At 31.0% G+C, this 17436-nt stretch overlaps 1 protein-coding gene and 1 long non-coding RNA gene across 2 annotated transcripts; one reads left to right on the top strand and one right to left on the bottom strand.

The window, feature by feature from the left end:
• Nucleotides 1-9: 9 nt before the first annotated feature.
• LOC105320141 (uncharacterized) lies at nt 10-4047 on the top strand. The gene is made up of 3 exons (XR_004597678.2): nt 10-122; nt 2178-2326; nt 3624-4047. It is a non-coding gene; the product is annotated as an uncharacterized lncRNA (long non-coding RNA).
• A 3363-nt stretch (nt 4048-7410) lies between these two features.
• LOC105326448 (perlucin-like protein) lies at nt 7411-16682 on the bottom strand. The gene is made up of 6 exons (XM_011426497.4): nt 16614-16682; nt 16243-16335; nt 9065-9131; nt 8533-8624; nt 8144-8237; nt 7411-7659 (listed from the first exon to the last, which is right to left on the bottom strand). Exons 2-6 carry the CDS (start codon nt 16285-16287, stop codon nt 7427-7429), a joined length of 531 nt encoding a protein of 176 aa, XP_011424799.3. The 5' UTR covers nt 16288-16335; nt 16614-16682; the 3' UTR covers nt 7411-7426.
• Nucleotides 16683-17436: the final 754 nt, after the last annotated feature.

Genomic DNA, 17436 nt, shown 5'->3' with positions numbered 1-17436 from the left:
GTGACGCGTCGACTATTTTTAGCTGCTAGCAAAATGGAAGGCTTGGTAAATGGTAAACATGTGCGCCGAGATGTTGTGGATTGATACAATGCGTGTGGATGTCGAACTATGCAGGAGATATGGTAAGTATTAGACAAATCATTCCATAAACTAACGCAAACAGTATGATAAAAAGTGTAAACGCAGTACTTAGTGTGTGCTGAAACAACAAAGTGATGTACAAATCGAGATGTGTTTTCCTACGACCACATGTTGTAAATAATTATGAAGCTTTATTACTTATCAACGCACTAGCATATCATTTTGTTACACAAATGATAATATATCAATACTTTAATTGCATATAACTTATTATTTTAAAAAAGCCATTTCAAGAGTATTTAAATCCCACTTGTTGAAAACGTCTTGGACAAATAAATGTCGATGGCGATTTATCAGCTTTTCCCCATCAGACAATAGATTTTACCTGAATGCACAACCTTCCAGTTCCACATTGATTATCTATCAGCGACACCATACATGTATCAATATAGATGATAAGTAGTGCCACTGTTTAGACTGTGTTGGTACATGTATATTTACATGGACTGGTATATGATCAATATTTTATTTTTTGCATGTGTAGCAATGGAATCAAGTCAAGTCGCACCCAAACCAACTCGTACTCAAATGGTCAGGTCATACCCTTAACTATGTGGTTCACTCGTACCCAAATATTTGAGTACGACTTCACTAGTCAACTCGTACCCACGGGGAAAAATATATTTATACTAAGAAAATAAAATACAATACTTTTCATTCATATGTTATGTTTTTTATTTATGTTTTATTTAACTTTAAATTAACTTTGCTTGTTGCCTAATCCATTTAACACACACCTCTCTCGAACCATGTTGATCTTCCAAAAATGATGAAATTATGTGTTTCTTCTTAATTATGAGCAGCATGTTTATTTTGTGTTGACAAACTCATTGGTTGATCAGTTTAACGGAATCACATAAAGCAATTAATTAAAAGAAATCAGTTTTACTCTGACAAATTGCTCTAAAGTATCACTTCTGACCGCTGATCGATCCATTTGGCTTCAAATAAAAATGTCACTGCTCAGCTTGTTTACATTGACATTAAAGAGTCTTAATATTTATATAAAGAATAAGGAATCATTCTTTGAGTATTATGAGGTGATAATTTTGGTCGCGGCGCGATCAAATCCAATAAAGCCCGAAGGGCTTTGTGATAGATTTGATCACGCCCAACCGAAATTATCAGCTCATACTACTCAAAGAATGATTCTTTATTACTAATATTTACTTAATTTTAAGCCATCGTATGATTTTGTATTTAAATATTAATAAGCAAACCCCGCTGGCGCCTCGATTTGGCGTCATTTGTATTATGGGTTATATAGTACAAAATCGATACGTAGTGTTATCACAGGCAAAGATACTGGAAAATGTAAATATTTAGAATTAATTTCAATATAACTTTGAGTCATAATTATATTACCTGTATATGTAAAATAAAAAAAATATGATACAATATAGGTTAATTGCTGTGAGAATTATTATCTCTGAGTCTCTAATGTTGTGCTGTTTTGCTGACCTGTCTTAACTATCAACATGATCAGGTTTTTTAACATGTTTAATTTATCAGGACAATTTTTAAATGAAATTATTTGTCAGGCGCGTTCTTGCAGACAATTAAAACATTTTTCAAAGCAATACAGTTATCCTTGTTAGGTAGCATTACATTGTTAATAGCTGCAACTAGATTGCCATCACCTTCATTCAACTTGGATCATGCATTTACTGTACACCTTGCTTTCAATGACAGGGGTCAGTCAAAAGTTTTCATGAAACTTATCTGGAGTTAAGGCCGCGCTATGCCGATTCAAAGCATTTATGTAGTGCACAATAAAATTTTGATTTTATTTGTTTTAATTGACCGGAATACATAATCTAGAAAGAAAAAGAGTGATAGCTTTGAGGTTTCAAAATATGAGGTGCTATTTTTTGTCTTTCACACCTTTATTAGCTGATCGCCAGCCTCAAAGACATCATACTGATCAACTATTACTTGTATCTCTGCATAAAATTTTAGTTCAAGTCTAAATTACTGGTAATTTGATGGCTTCATTTATGCCATAGCTTATACATGTACTTCATTTGTACATGTAGACTACTTGTGTTGTGTAGAAGAGGTGAAAGGTGCGGGGTACCTGTGTCATGGTGTTTGATTCCATATGCTGTATGCTCCAGTGACTCATTACAATCAACTGCTTCAGCCACTAAGTTGAATTTATCCAAATGCATATAACATGTTTTTGGTAAGATTTAAAAATACAGTGCCTTATACATATATTATATTCTGTGGGTAGAGACTACCCTGCATGCATTTGTGTGTTTTCACTCTGCCTGAAATGTAATTAAACTTGCTCTGAGAGTATACACTATATCGCAAACATTGATTGCTTAGCATTATCCCTTGACGATAATTTTTTTTAATGGGAGGGGGGGGGGGTTCTTTCTGCTATTGTAAGCATTTATACCTAAGTTATCTTGGAGTATTAAGTTCTCTTGATTTTCTTCAGTATATTGGGAACATTTGTTAATTGCCACAAGAAAATCTGTAATGTTAATAATAATATATATTTATATAAAGAAATCAAAATTTAGGAAGAAAGAACATAAAATACATGTACAGTGGAGCCTCAGTTATCCGGACGCTTTTGTTCTTAAGTCCAATGGTCTGGATAGGTGAAGTATCCGGATATCTGAAATGTGTCTATTGTTGTCTTGAATGATAATGTATTTGTATACAATAGCTCCCAGTGTTGATACTAGGTCTTTTGCCTTTCATACTCATGAGTAGCTTGTATAAACACACTGTCTTCCCAAATCACTTTCAAAAATTGGAAAATTGCAAACATCAGTGTATCACACACATATCACACTTAGACACAAAGAATTTAGCTAGATTCGGTTATCATTATTGTCCGGTTAATATTTCATGACAAAATAATAAAATAAAGCAGAGTTCTTTATATATAAAAACGTTCATATCAACAGACAACTCTAGCATGTGTTGCTATATGGGGTCTAGCATGTAAAAAAGGTGTGAAACTTAATTGACAGGGGTAATCTTTTGTACTGAGTAGGGTATCATCAATTTTTACTGTCCGGTTAAATGAAGCAAGATTAGTAGTAAATCAGTGTTTTGTGGTAAAAACAGACCGTCCGGATCTGGAACGCGGAATTCCGGATAAATGAGACAAAATAACGTATAAAAAATCTGTTCCCAAATAAAATCGTCCGTAAACTGAAGCGTCCGGTTATCTGGCGTCCGGATATCTGAGGCCCCACTGTACATGTAAATGCCCAAGTGGCATTTCCAACTATTCTTCTATGTAACTGTGTGTCCATCTTAGCATCTTTTGTGTCCACTATTGTTTACAAGAACTTTGAATAAACATCAGAGGCTAATTCTTTGCTCATAGGATTGTCTTTTAATTATCAAAAAAGATTTCCCAGGGTGAAAGTTTACTTTTTTGTCATTTGACATTGTTTAGTTTATACTGTTGTAAAGTGCAAGTGCTAAAATATACAATGTTGTGTTTTTTGTAGGTTTATGCATGAGACCATCTGCATCAATTAGTGAATTGGCTGGTTCTACCTCCCTATGTTCCTGCCAGTTACCAAGCTTTTTCCTATGTGGAAACCATCGGCATGATTTTGTACGAGGAAAACAATTATGTGCATTTATAACCTCCAAACAGAAATATCAACATGATTATATCTGTTAATTATATATATACAAACCTAATCTTTGTATATGTATTTATATGTTGAATCTAAGCTTAGGATTTTGCAACTCTTGGGTTTTTTTTTAATTATTAACAATGATATTTAAAACTTAAACAGTCAAAATTAATCTTAATATGCAAATATTATTTATTTAAACCGTGATTTATTTGTTAACAGTTTCCTGACTATGAGTTATTTCTTCAGTATTCCCTTGAAAAATGAATAATAAATGTTTGAAAATCTATGTATTTGTTGTTGTGATAAACACTCAAAATCTAGGAATTTACATTGTTGATGTATTGTTGTTTAAGTATATGTTCATTAGGAAGGTGGTGGGGGTAGTAGTTTTGTGCTTGTACTTTCTTAAAAATAAACAGCAATGTTGAGGAATACTTTCAAAAAAATAAACAGCAGTTTTGAGGAAGAATGTGGTTTAAAATATATTTCATTCACCAATTATTGATTAAATTGGCAAAGCAGGTAAAAAATAAAATGAAAAAATGCAGGGCTTTGATAGTCGCTGAATACATGCACGGATCGGGGGGGGGGGGGGGGGAGAGAGAGGGAGGGGGTTATGGAATATAAAGAGGTAATGCATGTCGTAGTTATCTCTCATGTTTTTTTCTGTTGATGAATTACTGACCCTCGCTGTCACTTGAAATTTATAAATGTGTAATATTTATTTATATTTAAGTTACAATTTTGCCCCCAGCAATACAACCAAGGGAAAATATCGCAAAATGTTCATAATGTAATTCAAATTTTCCGCAACACTATATCTACAGAGTTATTTCCCTTAACCGAAATCTAGATCGGCATTGCGTTTGAAAAGGGGGTTAAAGGGGCATGGTCACGATTTTGGTCAAATTTTATTTTTATGTTTCCATAATTTACAATGCTTTAGAAATGATTTTCTAATGATCAAATTTAATTTGAGAGTCATTCGTAGAGTTATAAGCATGATACAGGGCACACAATTCTTTGTCATGTAAACAAGGCTCGTGCCCTGTTTTTGTTTACATAGGTTCAATATACTTGTAAAAAATCTTTTTCCAGCTTATTTGTCTATCTATTTACTTATTTTAAGCATAGATAAACAGTTCCTAACGTTTAACACTTTCGTTTTAGGTTTAAAACCAAAATTTTTACTTCAACGTTCAAAATGTAAACAAACGCTTTGTTTACATAGCGAAGATTTTCAAGCTCTGTAACTCGCTTATAACTCAACAAATAACACTCAAATTTCGGTTGCATATTAAAAATACCTTAATGAAGCATTGTAAATATTTAAATCAGAAAAATAATTTTTGACCAAAATCGTGACCATGCCCCTTTAAGTTAAAGAAAATACATGTATATCATATTCAACGCACTTTCGCAAGGGCATTACCTGCATGGATACTTTTGATATTTTACACAGTGATCAAGAAGGTTTTGAAGTAACTGAAAAATGCTGCTGCTTTGTTTTATTCTCCAGTTTGTCTTATTCGTTGATGAAAAATGACTTGATACCCCAGTGAATGATGGATTGTCGAGTGTATTTTTGGATATGGCGTTGTAATTACCTCGATTCCATTAAAGCAGCAGTGATTTTTGGGTGAAGGAGATCACATTAAAATTATACATGCAAAACAAATAAATGTGCAACGGGGGTATGCCCTTGCAATATTGAAAAATATGTGTGACGTAGTAAAATGTTTATATATATCGATGTCACGTGATAGGCACGTGATGACGCTGAATGCACATGTGTGTCACAACACATGGATCACTAGAGTTAAGATAATAGAAGGCCTATTTTGAGAAAAGTTGTATGCGAGTTTTGATTAATACTACCATCACATTTGTAGTTCGTTTTTGGTGCAATATTTCTTAGTAATTTAAGCATATGCAACCTTAACAGTGCTGCGTATATCATTTTATTATAACCCCTGAAATGTCATCTCGTAATGAACGCAATATTACAAACACGTAAAGGAATATGATAATTACCACACCACATGCTTTGATGGCAATTAGAAATCATTCATATATTATAATCATATCAAAAATTAATCGAAAAATAGTTAAAATTTATTTTATTTCAAGTTTTTAATATGTTAGATAAAATACAGTTGACATTTGATGCCTTTAATCACCCAGAGCTCTCAAATCTCAAGATTGTCCAAATTTACGTTATGCTGTGTTTCGGCCCTAACACGAACTATATTCTGTACGGAACTGGCCACGGGTTATCTCGTCTTCATCTTACCCTTGGCGGAGCACCAGACGTATTTTTGAAGATCATGAGAATCATCCTATTGTACGCGAGAAATTATAATATCTATCATCATAATATCTATATAATATCTATCATAATCAAGTAATTTTCTGCTGATTTGAGAAAATATTTTACGATGTAGTGAGCCACCTTAATTAAACGATACGTGTAGTCGAGCACTCATTGATTAATTTCAAATGATGTGTCCTTTTCAAATAGAATAATGATACTGTAAGATTCAAAAACTTATATCTTAAGTAATAATAGAATTTGGGGGGTTGTTTAAGATAAAATTATTAGTACAAATATCCGTTAGTAAATATCCTGGCATTTCTTTTTTTTCCTTCTATTAACCCACCGTAATATCAAAAGCTTGGAAGTTTTGACAATCATTTTTCTTTACAGTTTTTCCTACAAATTTACAGATTTCCCTATTATTATTATATTCCTAGGTTATGACTCGGAACACCTCTATATGCTTTTCATTTTCAAAGAAATAATGAGTTTGTACTAATAAGCGCATTCAACTTAAATTATTCCAACTGTAGATTTGTAAAATTAAATAAAAGAAGGTACCATTTTATTTCCAGGAGTCGTAGTGTTATATTTCATTGGACTTTTTTAAATGCGTAATAGCATTTCACAGTGCGGATATAATTAAATAACAACCCTGATTCATATTTATAGTGTATTCAAGTACCGTTCAATGAAGGAACATGTATTAACTGTCATCAATTTTTAAAAAGGTTGAGTTAAAAGATAACGTAAATAGGTAACAATATTGTTATTCGTTGTGCATGGTATTGTACGCAACAATCTAGATCTGAGCCCTGCTGCAAATCATACCAGATCTATAAATTAATATTTGATGACAGTTACAACTTTTTCAGAGCAAAAATAGTTTTTTTTTCTTAAACAAATATGGTTAGCTCAAATAATTCAACAAATTGCAGGACCTATATGTATCAGGTATAAGATGTCATACAGATGTCATACAATAAAAAATATAATACATCATATTTTAAACTGTGCGACATATTTGTTTTGCCTCGGACTAAAATTACGCAATGTCGTTGAATTAATCGCGTCAAGTAGTTTCCGACTATATTTCTATAGTCGTAAGTAGCAAACTATGGACTACAACATGACGTTTACATATTGTTTATCGCATTTCTTTTCTCGTTTTATTTTATTATTATACAAAAGTTTAACTTTAGGTACTCAAAAAAATTAAATGAAACAAGCAAACACACATAGGGTTTTTACTGTCTTCAAAAATATGTCGGGTTGATTAAGTTTATATATCCTCGGTTTTGACATTTACTTATTAAGTAAAAATGAAAAGGATAATGTAGATAAATATTTATTTCTCACAAATATAATACACTGAGGTGGTACAAATATCATCTATGAATTGATAATTATATGCAGGATATAGCCACAGACAGTTCTCTGGGGTTCCTTTTGATCCACTTGGCTGCCCTGGTCCAAATGCAAAGTATGACATCTTCGAAAAGGTACCATTTTTTACCCATCTCCAATCTCCTCCTTGTATTTCACGATTGATATTACGTCCTCCGATCCAATAACTCCTGCCTAAAAATATTTTTAGACTTATATTACTCACCTTCATTTAATTGATAGTAGAGTCGATAAAACATCCGAAAAAATGTCGTTAACATTAATTTTTCTTAGTTAAACATTTCGAATATTAAATATTGTTGTAAAATTACTGCAAACAACGATATTTTAAAAAAGTTTAATTGAGTGTGTTGCGTTCCCTTTTGGAAAATAAATATAATTTAAAATCGCTTTTACACGTAACTATCTTCATATCTGCAGACAATAAACATTTTTAAGTCTCAACTTCCTAACCAGGAAAGTAGTCATTACATTATAAATGTCCAATTACACTTCCAATAAAAAGTAGTTATACCACCCCTTCACAATTGCACTACAAATGAGACAAATTACAATAAGTAATTTTTAAGTGATTTGCTATTCATGTCCTTCCCACTCTTTTTCTTTTGGGAAATCATTTTTTCTCCAACATATGTATTCTTAAAATCTGTGTACTTACCATTATTTAAAGCAGCAAGCCAGGAGCGGAGAAAGATATATTCATTGAACGTTTCTAAATTTGCCAAATATCCTCCTTTATGTAAGCAATGAATCTAAAAAGATACAAAATACTAGATATATAATTATGCCGATAAGATGATGATGTCATTAATTTTATGAAGTCAAACTATTGCTCGAGACTTTTGAAAATAGATCGATAGGTCGAAAAAATGAATGAAAGACAAAAACAATTGTTTCTTTATCATGAGATACTTTATAGGTACTAGAGAAAAAAAGAATAATGGTCCTGTTTTTCTTCGAGAAGAGGGAAAGATAATGACATTGAACTGACGTTACTCTTTCGAAGATAAAAATATCGAAGTAAGATTTAAAAAAAATAGAACTGACGTAAGCTTCGTCCCATGATGCTTTGTCTGAACTGAAGTAAAAACAACTGGTGCCAACCTCTCTGTACGGGTATCTGCAGGTAGTCTCATGACCTGTTTTGAATGTAGGAAATATCAAACTGTTAGAATCAATTAGACCTAAAACCTACAATCATTTATTTCAAAACACTATATTTTATGCATAACCTTAGAATTCTTTAGTTCAGTTGTTTAGCCAATGGAAAAAGAACAAGAAAACATAATTATATATTAGAACATGATAAAAGTTCAAGGTAAAAATGGTGCTATATAAGTTAATCGAAATGTATATGGAAGGATCATCCTTAAGGTGAATACTTGTGTTTGTCTTGTTAAAATTCTGATTTGTTAATTTTAACTTCCAGTCATGTTTTTTCTATTCGTCAATTTATCAGGTAAAAACAGGAGAAATGTCAATAAAGAGATATTTGACATTTTTGCTATTATATTGCTTTCCGGTGCATTTCCCCGCTTTATGTGTAATTATAAGTTTAAAGAATCTACCTGTATCTTACCTTCTGTTTGGTAGCTGCTTACTAGAATTAAAACCAAGAACTGAAAGTATCCTAGTAACATTCTAACCTAATGACAATAAAGAAAATTATTAGAAAAAATGCTATACTATTTGTACTTTCAACACCTTTTACACCTAATTTATATGTGTAACATTACTCCACAAAATCAAACATTAAAATGAAATGTAATACATAAAAGTACATCTTGCGTGCTGGCTGGCAAGCCGGGAAAATAATTCTTCGTTCAACAAATGTGTTGTATTTTTATTTAAGTGCCTTACATTGATTCATGATTAAAATTCTAAACAATTATTAATAATTAAAATTTCAATTTTCAATTAATAATTCAGAAAATCTTTAAATAATTTTCTCATTATGTTGAATGTACAAGCACAGCTGTCATTCCAGTGATGTTGAATTTTATCAACTTTCATATACCAAATAATATGACCCCTGACTGGTTATCTCGTAATAAAACGCAACAATTGATGTGCGTTAAGGTCTTTGAAAAATACCATACCACACGCTTTGATGGCAATTGGAAATTATTCATATATTATAATTATATAGTTGAAATATACTACCAGATTTTAATTTGTCACTTAAAATTAAGTTGACATTTGTTGCCTCGAAATTTCATCACCCAGAGTTCTTCAAACACCAGAGAGTCCGAACATTTTTTTTCGGCTTCAACACATGTCATATACTTTAAATTAACCGTACTGACAAGGGTAATTTGTTCTTGGCTGAGCACCACACGTGTTTTTGAAGATCATAAGAATCATCCTAGTGTACGCGAGTAATTTGTGAGTTATGCTTCTTTTGCTATCATCATTCAACATTCAAAGCCAGTCAGTCTGCGAAAAACAAAACTCCCTTGGAAACAAAAATCTCGAAGAACCTATAGATATGTAGGTCAAGGTGAAGTTAATCTTAGAATTTGGACATATCCTTCAAATGTTCAAAGTCATAAGGCGTGTTAACCATTTAACTGCTATGTAAATTATCTTAAGCCATATATTAGTATTACGTATTAACCATTTATTTTGTATGGAAAACAATATCATAGGTAATGAGAGTGGCGGGTGTAATCAATGAAATACTTAAAATCCTATTATCGATAAAGGTACGAATGTGTTCTGTTTCATGCATATTAATAGTTAAGGCAAAATAACGATTAAAAAATAAAAAAAAATTAGATATATCAGAATACAAAAATAAAATTAAGATTTTTTGATATCAACAATTTGAAAGTCAATAAAAGAAGACACACAACGTTTTATGTATCCATCAATTATATATTAGTTTTCTAACTTAAGTTTTTCTTAACAAAAATTGAAAAACTTTGCAATCGAGAGGTCCAGTGCCTTAAAAAGGGGAATAAATACCTGTAAAGAACATGTAAAACATTCTAGAAAACCTTTCCTTATATTCATTTTAAGAACAATTTATCACTTTAAAAAAGTCGACAAAATGCGACAAGGTTAGAACACTGGGACAAATCATAAGCAGGTAAGACTTTAATGTAATTATTGAACGGTTTTATTATTCAAAAATCAGTTTATGTTGAAAATCATTTATCACAGAAAAAGCAAATAATTTAGACTAGCATGTAAATATCACTAAATAAATATGCATGTATTTAATTAAAACTACGGTGTGTCTGTTTATATCTAGTATTTCAGTAAAGACCAGTAGCAGCTCTTTTACATGTTACCTATAAATCCCCATTTTTATCTCTGTATATGTTTATTTCTCAATTGCATATAACCAAGTTTATTAAGATCCTCCCTAAACTGATATTCGAACTTTCAATTGCTATCACAAATGTGTTATATTTTAATCTCAGGTACCTTGTATTGATTCATTATGAAAACTTTCAAAAAATAAAATCAGAAAAGCTATTGATAATTTCTTGAGTATGTTTCAATGTACAAGCAGAGCTGCCGTTACAGTAACATTTCAGCATTTTTCTTAGAACATCATTTTGAGCCCTGACTGGTCATCGCGTAATAAAATATGAATAAGTAAAATTTATAATCAATACATGAATATCGAAGCAAAAACGTGGTCATTTTGTAGGTTGTGGGACAACGCATTCAGAACAAAAGTAAACAGAACAATTTTAATGCAAAGCATCAAACTGACCGCAAATGTAGAAACTGCAAGAGTAATTTTATTCTAACAAATAAAAAATTATGCAACTTTCTTCTGAACTCAAATATGGATAAATCCTGTTTTTTGCATGCAATTAAGCATATTATTTGTTAATTCAAGGGCAATAACTCCACACTTCCTGGTCTTAGAGCGTGCGCGTTAACTCATCCTTTTATATTCAACTGTTTCCATGGTCATGAAATAACGGTATTCTATACGTGTTGCTGCAAGTGACGTATTGAGCAAAGGGAAGTTAACTGCAGTTGCATAAAAGTCGAAAAAAAGGTGTCGTCGGGAAACATTTTATTATCTTAACAAAATAGGCTCAGCACATTGCTTGTTTTTTCTATTATCGGTCATCTGGAAACTTGTTATTCATAACGGGTTCTTTTTATAATATACACAACTCTCCTGGGGACATTAGTTGTTGCCAAAATGACTGCAATCTTTGAGAAACATTTTGTAAATTCAAAAACAAAGATATTTTTTACTTAAAATCGTATTGAGTTTTTATATAACAATTTTCAGATTTTTCATTTATAATCCTTATAATGTTATAAACAAAACTAAACTTCTAGCGAAGTATTAAAAATACTCTGGAATTATTTCTATACATATTTTGATATGGCGTGTATAGCTTTAACTATAGGAACAAAATGATAATCTAAAATGAGTTTAAAATAAAAAAAAATTCTACACAAAACATTTTGATAAATATATATAATTGAATAATAAATATAGAGAAAAAAATTCTACACAAAACATTTTTATAAATAGAAATGAAATTCAATAAAACTCGCACAAATCCCACGATACATGTAACATTCAAACATTTTTTAGACCAGTGTATCTAATTGTAGTAACATTTTATATTTCTTATTCCTAATTTAGGGGATTATAGTTTTTGCATGTGTGAAGTAGTAGCTTAAATATTAGGTACTATTTGTATTTTGCATATCTACCGTACGTTAGTTGTTGATCCCGAGAACCAACGTTGTAGTAATAAATACAAGTATATTTACACTTAAACAATTGATTTAAATTGTTATTAAACTGCTACTGTGGTTTCATCAATATTCGTTGAATACCAATTTTCGTGAATTTTGTTATTAAGTTGATCCTCAAAATTAAGTATTCATTGAAATGCAATTTCTATTAACATTTTGTTTTGATAGGGTCATTTGCAACGAATTTACGTGTCCTTAAAACTGTGATTTTCATTTTATCCACGAAAATTGACACCCTTGAATATTAATGAAACCACAGTATTGTGTACCTTGATATTTACAACTTTACCCCTTCCAGTTGATTTTGTTATCAATTTTATAGCTTACCTGTCAGAGAGTGGTCTGCCTTTTTTTACTGCTTCATGTAAATGTTATATATCAGGGATTAGTTTTGTCATCAATTTACACCACTGGAAGAATCAAGTTGATTCATTTATTGTAAAGCTTGTTACAAGAAAAATAATAAATGTCAAGATATTAGATAACCTAGCATATTACATATGTTGAATAGCGTTGTCGGCGTTTTACTACATTTGTGCTTTTCTGAATTTGAAACGGCTTTTTTTCAGGTTGCTTTTACAATAGTTTTCTTTGCACTAGTGGAGTAGTGGATTTCAGTTACAGGCATGTTACTTTTTCTAATGATGCTATAAAAGTGTTTTTGAAACATCCAAGACTAAACAAACTGGTTAGGATCATTTATGCAAGTAAACAATCAAATGGTACAATGTTATAGTTTCAATCTCTGCAGAATTTTGCTGCATCATCTAGTACATGTACAACTATAAAAAAAAAAAGAATTTTATATTTCTACATTTAAACTCTGCACCATTAACCAAATTGCTTTATTCATCAATGTTGAACAATGTTTTGTAGTTCTTAAATACTCAGACAACAGAATGTCAGATGCACTCATTTTGCATGCAAATAAAAAGGTGGAGTCTGCAGCTTACAAGTCTTACTATAAGACCATTTTCATGTTTTATATTCTGTCCAATACTGTTGTTTTGGTTAAGTTGAAATTAACTAAATCTTCGTTTTTAACTTTATCATCAAATGAATTTTTTCGTATGTTTAGATTCCATTTTTTGAATTATAGGTTTATCTATTATTCATCGGGCATAGAGTTTAAATCAAGATCATTTTGATCAGGAATTGTCCAACATCTTGTGCCTTGGAATTCGTTGTATGGTTCAGGTGCAGTTACATCCCACAATTGTGTAGTAGTATTTGTTGGGTAGTAATAAAACTCGAAAGATTATTAGTATCCATTGTAGTGACAACAGTATTGGTCAAGCTCACAATACATAAGGATGCTATAAACAATTTCGAGGCAGCTTTGTCAGATATTGGTTTTTTACTTTATTACAAACTTGAATTATATAGTCTCAAATTTTCCCCGTTTAATTTGAATCAATTGTCTTGGAAACGTAAGGTGAATAGTGCATTTTCTACGTTTGTAAAAATCATGGTGTATCAGTTCGTTCTCCAGATATTAGCAAAATTTGTTCTGGAAAAATGGAGTTTATTCACAAAGTAATGGACTGGGCAACAGTGTATTGTCATCAACACTTTGAGGAATGCTCTGGATCATTTATTGGTTATGATTTAGAATCATCAACATTTCATTGATGCTTGTCATAAGCCAATGGAGTGCAAGTTGCATCTGTCTCATTTTAATGAAATTGGATTTCTTTTAAATATATAGTCTTTGGCGTGATTTGCATCTTTCAATTCTAACCATATGCGTGATTTTTTGTTTTTTAAATTACAATATGCATGCGCGATTTGCGCCCCTTTCAGCAGGTTTGGGGGGTTTTTTGGTCCACAATTTGTGCTTTTATTATCCATGCGCTGCAAAATGCCGATCAAATTTTATTTGTGACGGATGGGTCATTTGACTATTTCCTCGACCCAATTGGCATAATTTTCAGAGAATATTGTCTTTCGGAAGTACTGTTATTTTTGGCTCCTTGTATCAAGATGTTATTTCTATTGCTTATTATTATATTCATTTTCCTATGCTGCCGTATTAAAATCATCAGCGCATACATTGTGCATATTCAAAATATTATCTAATAAATATATAATTAAATGGCCACGACAAGCACACCTAAACATATAAGGACATGTTTTATTGGACTGTATTTACAAACATCTTTAACCTTAAAAGGACTGAAACTGATTATGTTTGTATCAGTTGTCAAGGATGTCACGATTGAACAATATTGTGATTCTTTATGATTTGTATTTTACACTACAATCTTTTTCTGCTTCCTACTTGAAATCATACTATATCTAAGAATAAAGATTTTCAACAAAGATATTAGGGCATCTGTTTTACAATAAGGCTTCCTGTCAAATATATTCAACATCCAACTGTTAAGAAAAACAGATTTACTACCTCTGATTGCTGTACTTTTTCAATTAATATGTTTGAAACTATAAAACTTGTTTTCGCATCATGCAAGACGATACAACCACTATCAAATGCATTTTGTATACTAAAATATACTAATGTCTTAAAGAAATGCTACAAAAAATGTTAGTTTTGATGTTTGTCATGTATTTTTGGTGTTTATTCCCTAAACGGGAAGATTGTAAATTAAGGTTTTGTAATCTTATATATTCAAAACAATATATATATTTTCATGCTTAAAACAAAATAAGACACCAGTTATTTTTCAGGCTCTTACACTGTATAAATCAGAGATACATGTACAGTATTAAAAAGTTCATCTATATTCTTAAATCAGAAATCGTGACATAAGTGCAATAATACATCACTTTAGTATTATGTTCTTTCTCTCTCTTTCTTTGAATTGTAGTTTTACTGCTAAGGCATTCTGGTTTACAATTATCTCAAGCAACTACCTTACACTTTATTAATTACTTTGAGTATTACAATATAGGAAGAAAAAGTTAAAGTGAGTATGTGAGAAGTGAGAGAGTAATTATATCAAAAGTTTATTTATATATTGTATTCAGTAAATCCTTTGTTCACAAAAATAGGAATTTCACATTCATCAGGGGTTTGATATTATACCGATTCATGTAACAGTTTATTTTAAACTCTGCACATACATGATTTGACTTGGACTTAAATGACGTAATGCCACTGGATTAAACGCGCCGCGGACATTTATTTTATAGTCGCCATGAAGCAGCCAATACAAAAAAAAACTGCGCCATGGCGGCCTGAATGTTAACTGCATTTCTTTCTTCATTTTTTTTAAATTATACACAAGTTTTTTTTAAAGAATTTAGGGTCCTCGAAAAAACAAGGAAAAATACGAATTAAGTCTGTTACTCACTGTCCTCCGAAATATATCGGGTTGTTTAAAAATTAACTCTATATAATAAGCGTAATGCTTGCTTGATATGTATCAGTGAGTAGCATAAAGTGGATGAATATTTATTTCTCACAGATATAATGCGCCAACATGGTACAGCTATCATCGGTGAATTGATAATGGTAGGGAGAGTATAGCCACATGTAATTCTGCGGGCTTCTTTTTGTTCCGATAGGTTGGCCCGGTCCAAATGCAAAGTCTTCGAAAAGGTACCATGTTTTGCCCATCTCCAATCTCCACCTTTCACGATTGATAGTGCGTCCTCCGATCCAATAACTCCTGCCTTAAATATATTTATATTTTTTTTTATTTTTAATTCCAATCATTCATTTAATAGTTTGCTTTGATGAAACATCTTTTTCTTGGACATTTTATTAGACAGTTTAACATTTTGAATCTAACACATTGGTGTATTTTCGTCATTTTAATTCAGTCTTCTATGGCTCAAATAATTGACAAATAAATATAAGTTTCTTATACACGTAACTATCTTCATTTCCGCGGACCAGAGACATTTTTTATTTCGACTTTTATACCGGGACAGTCGTCATTACATCTCATTAGTGAAAGTGATTTTTTATCAATACCCTTCCAACTATATTTTCTCGTTCGAAATCATTTTTATCTGTATCATATCTTTTTTAAAAATCTAATTACTTACCATTATATAAAGCAGCAAGCCAGGAGCGGAGAAAGATATATTCATTAAACGTCTCTAAATTTGCCAAATACCCCCTTTATGTAAGAAATAAATCTGAAATGATACAAGACAATAAATATATAATTATGCCAAAAAGATGATGATGTCAATAATTCATGACGTTAAACTGTTGTAAGAGACTTTTAAAGATAGATCAATGGGTAAAAAAATGAAAAACACAATTGTTTATATATCATGAAGTACGTTTGAGGTACTAGTAAAACAGAAAAATTGGTCCTGTTTGTCGTCGAGAAGAAGGAAAGATATTAACACTGAATTAATGATACTGTTTCAAATATAGAAATAAAGAAGTAAGATAAAAAAAAACCGACGTAAGCTTCGTTCCATGAGGCTTTGTCTGAACTGAAGTAATAACAACTGGCGCCAACCTCTTTGTACGGGTATTTGCACGTGGTCTCTTGACCTGTTTGTATAGTTTGAATAATCAAATTGTTTAAATAATTAGATATTTGACAGGTACGGCCATTTTCTTTCAAATAAGATATTTAAAGCATCATCTTAAAATTCTGTAGTTAAAATATTTAGCCAATGACACCCTCCCAAAGAAATGATATATTTCAACATGATAAAAGTTTAATTTTGATTGCTTATCACCAATTATGATAACCGTGATGATTTATTAGTCATAATTTAATTAAATTTTAGTTTACCGAGTACAAATAGGAGACATGTCAATGAAGAGATCGTTGACTTTTTCACTCTTTTGATTTTCACTTCACCCCTTTCCAAATGTGTGTTATTATTTTCAAAAATTCGACAAAATGTAATGAGGTAAGAAACCCGAAACAAATTCAAAGTATGATTATTGATATATCTTATATTTTAGCAAAAAGAAAATGAATGAGCCAATCGTTATACTAAACGCAGACATTTTTGAACAGAAATTGTATTGGCTACAATAAAATCAAATACTTTCATTATGATTTTTAAATCAGTTTCTGGTAAATGGAATTTTTTCTGATAAATTTTGTAATTTAAAGTACAAGTAGCGGTTTAAAGCACAAGTTATCAAAAAAGAACATCGTATTTTAAAAGATGCATACTTCTCTTTTGTATACAATCAAATTAATTAAGAATGTCATTGTACATATATCTTGTAAATTTCAGTCTCCGTTACATGATCTATTTATTATT

This window comes from Magallana gigas, chromosome 10 (genome assembly GCF_963853765.1).
Source record: "Magallana gigas chromosome 10, xbMagGiga1.1, whole genome shotgun sequence".
Taxonomy (NCBI): Eukaryota; Metazoa; Mollusca; class Bivalvia; order Ostreida; family Ostreidae; genus Magallana; species Magallana gigas.
Note: the sequence above shows the minus strand (reverse complement) of the source record. Positions and strands in the feature narration are given on the sequence as shown.

Coding starts and splice junctions, on each gene's coding strand:
- LOC105326448 (XM_011426497.4), bottom strand. CDS start 16,287: ATGAATATATCTTTCTCCGCTCCTGGCTTGCTGCTTTATATAATG. Junction 8,625..9,064: donor AAGCAGCTACCAAACAGAAG/GTAAGATACAGG, acceptor CATTCAAAACAG/GTCATGAGACTACCTGCAGA. Junction 8,238..8,532: donor CATCATGGGACGAAGCTTAC/GTCAGTTCTATT, acceptor GTATCTTTTTAG/ATTCATTGCTTACATAAAGG.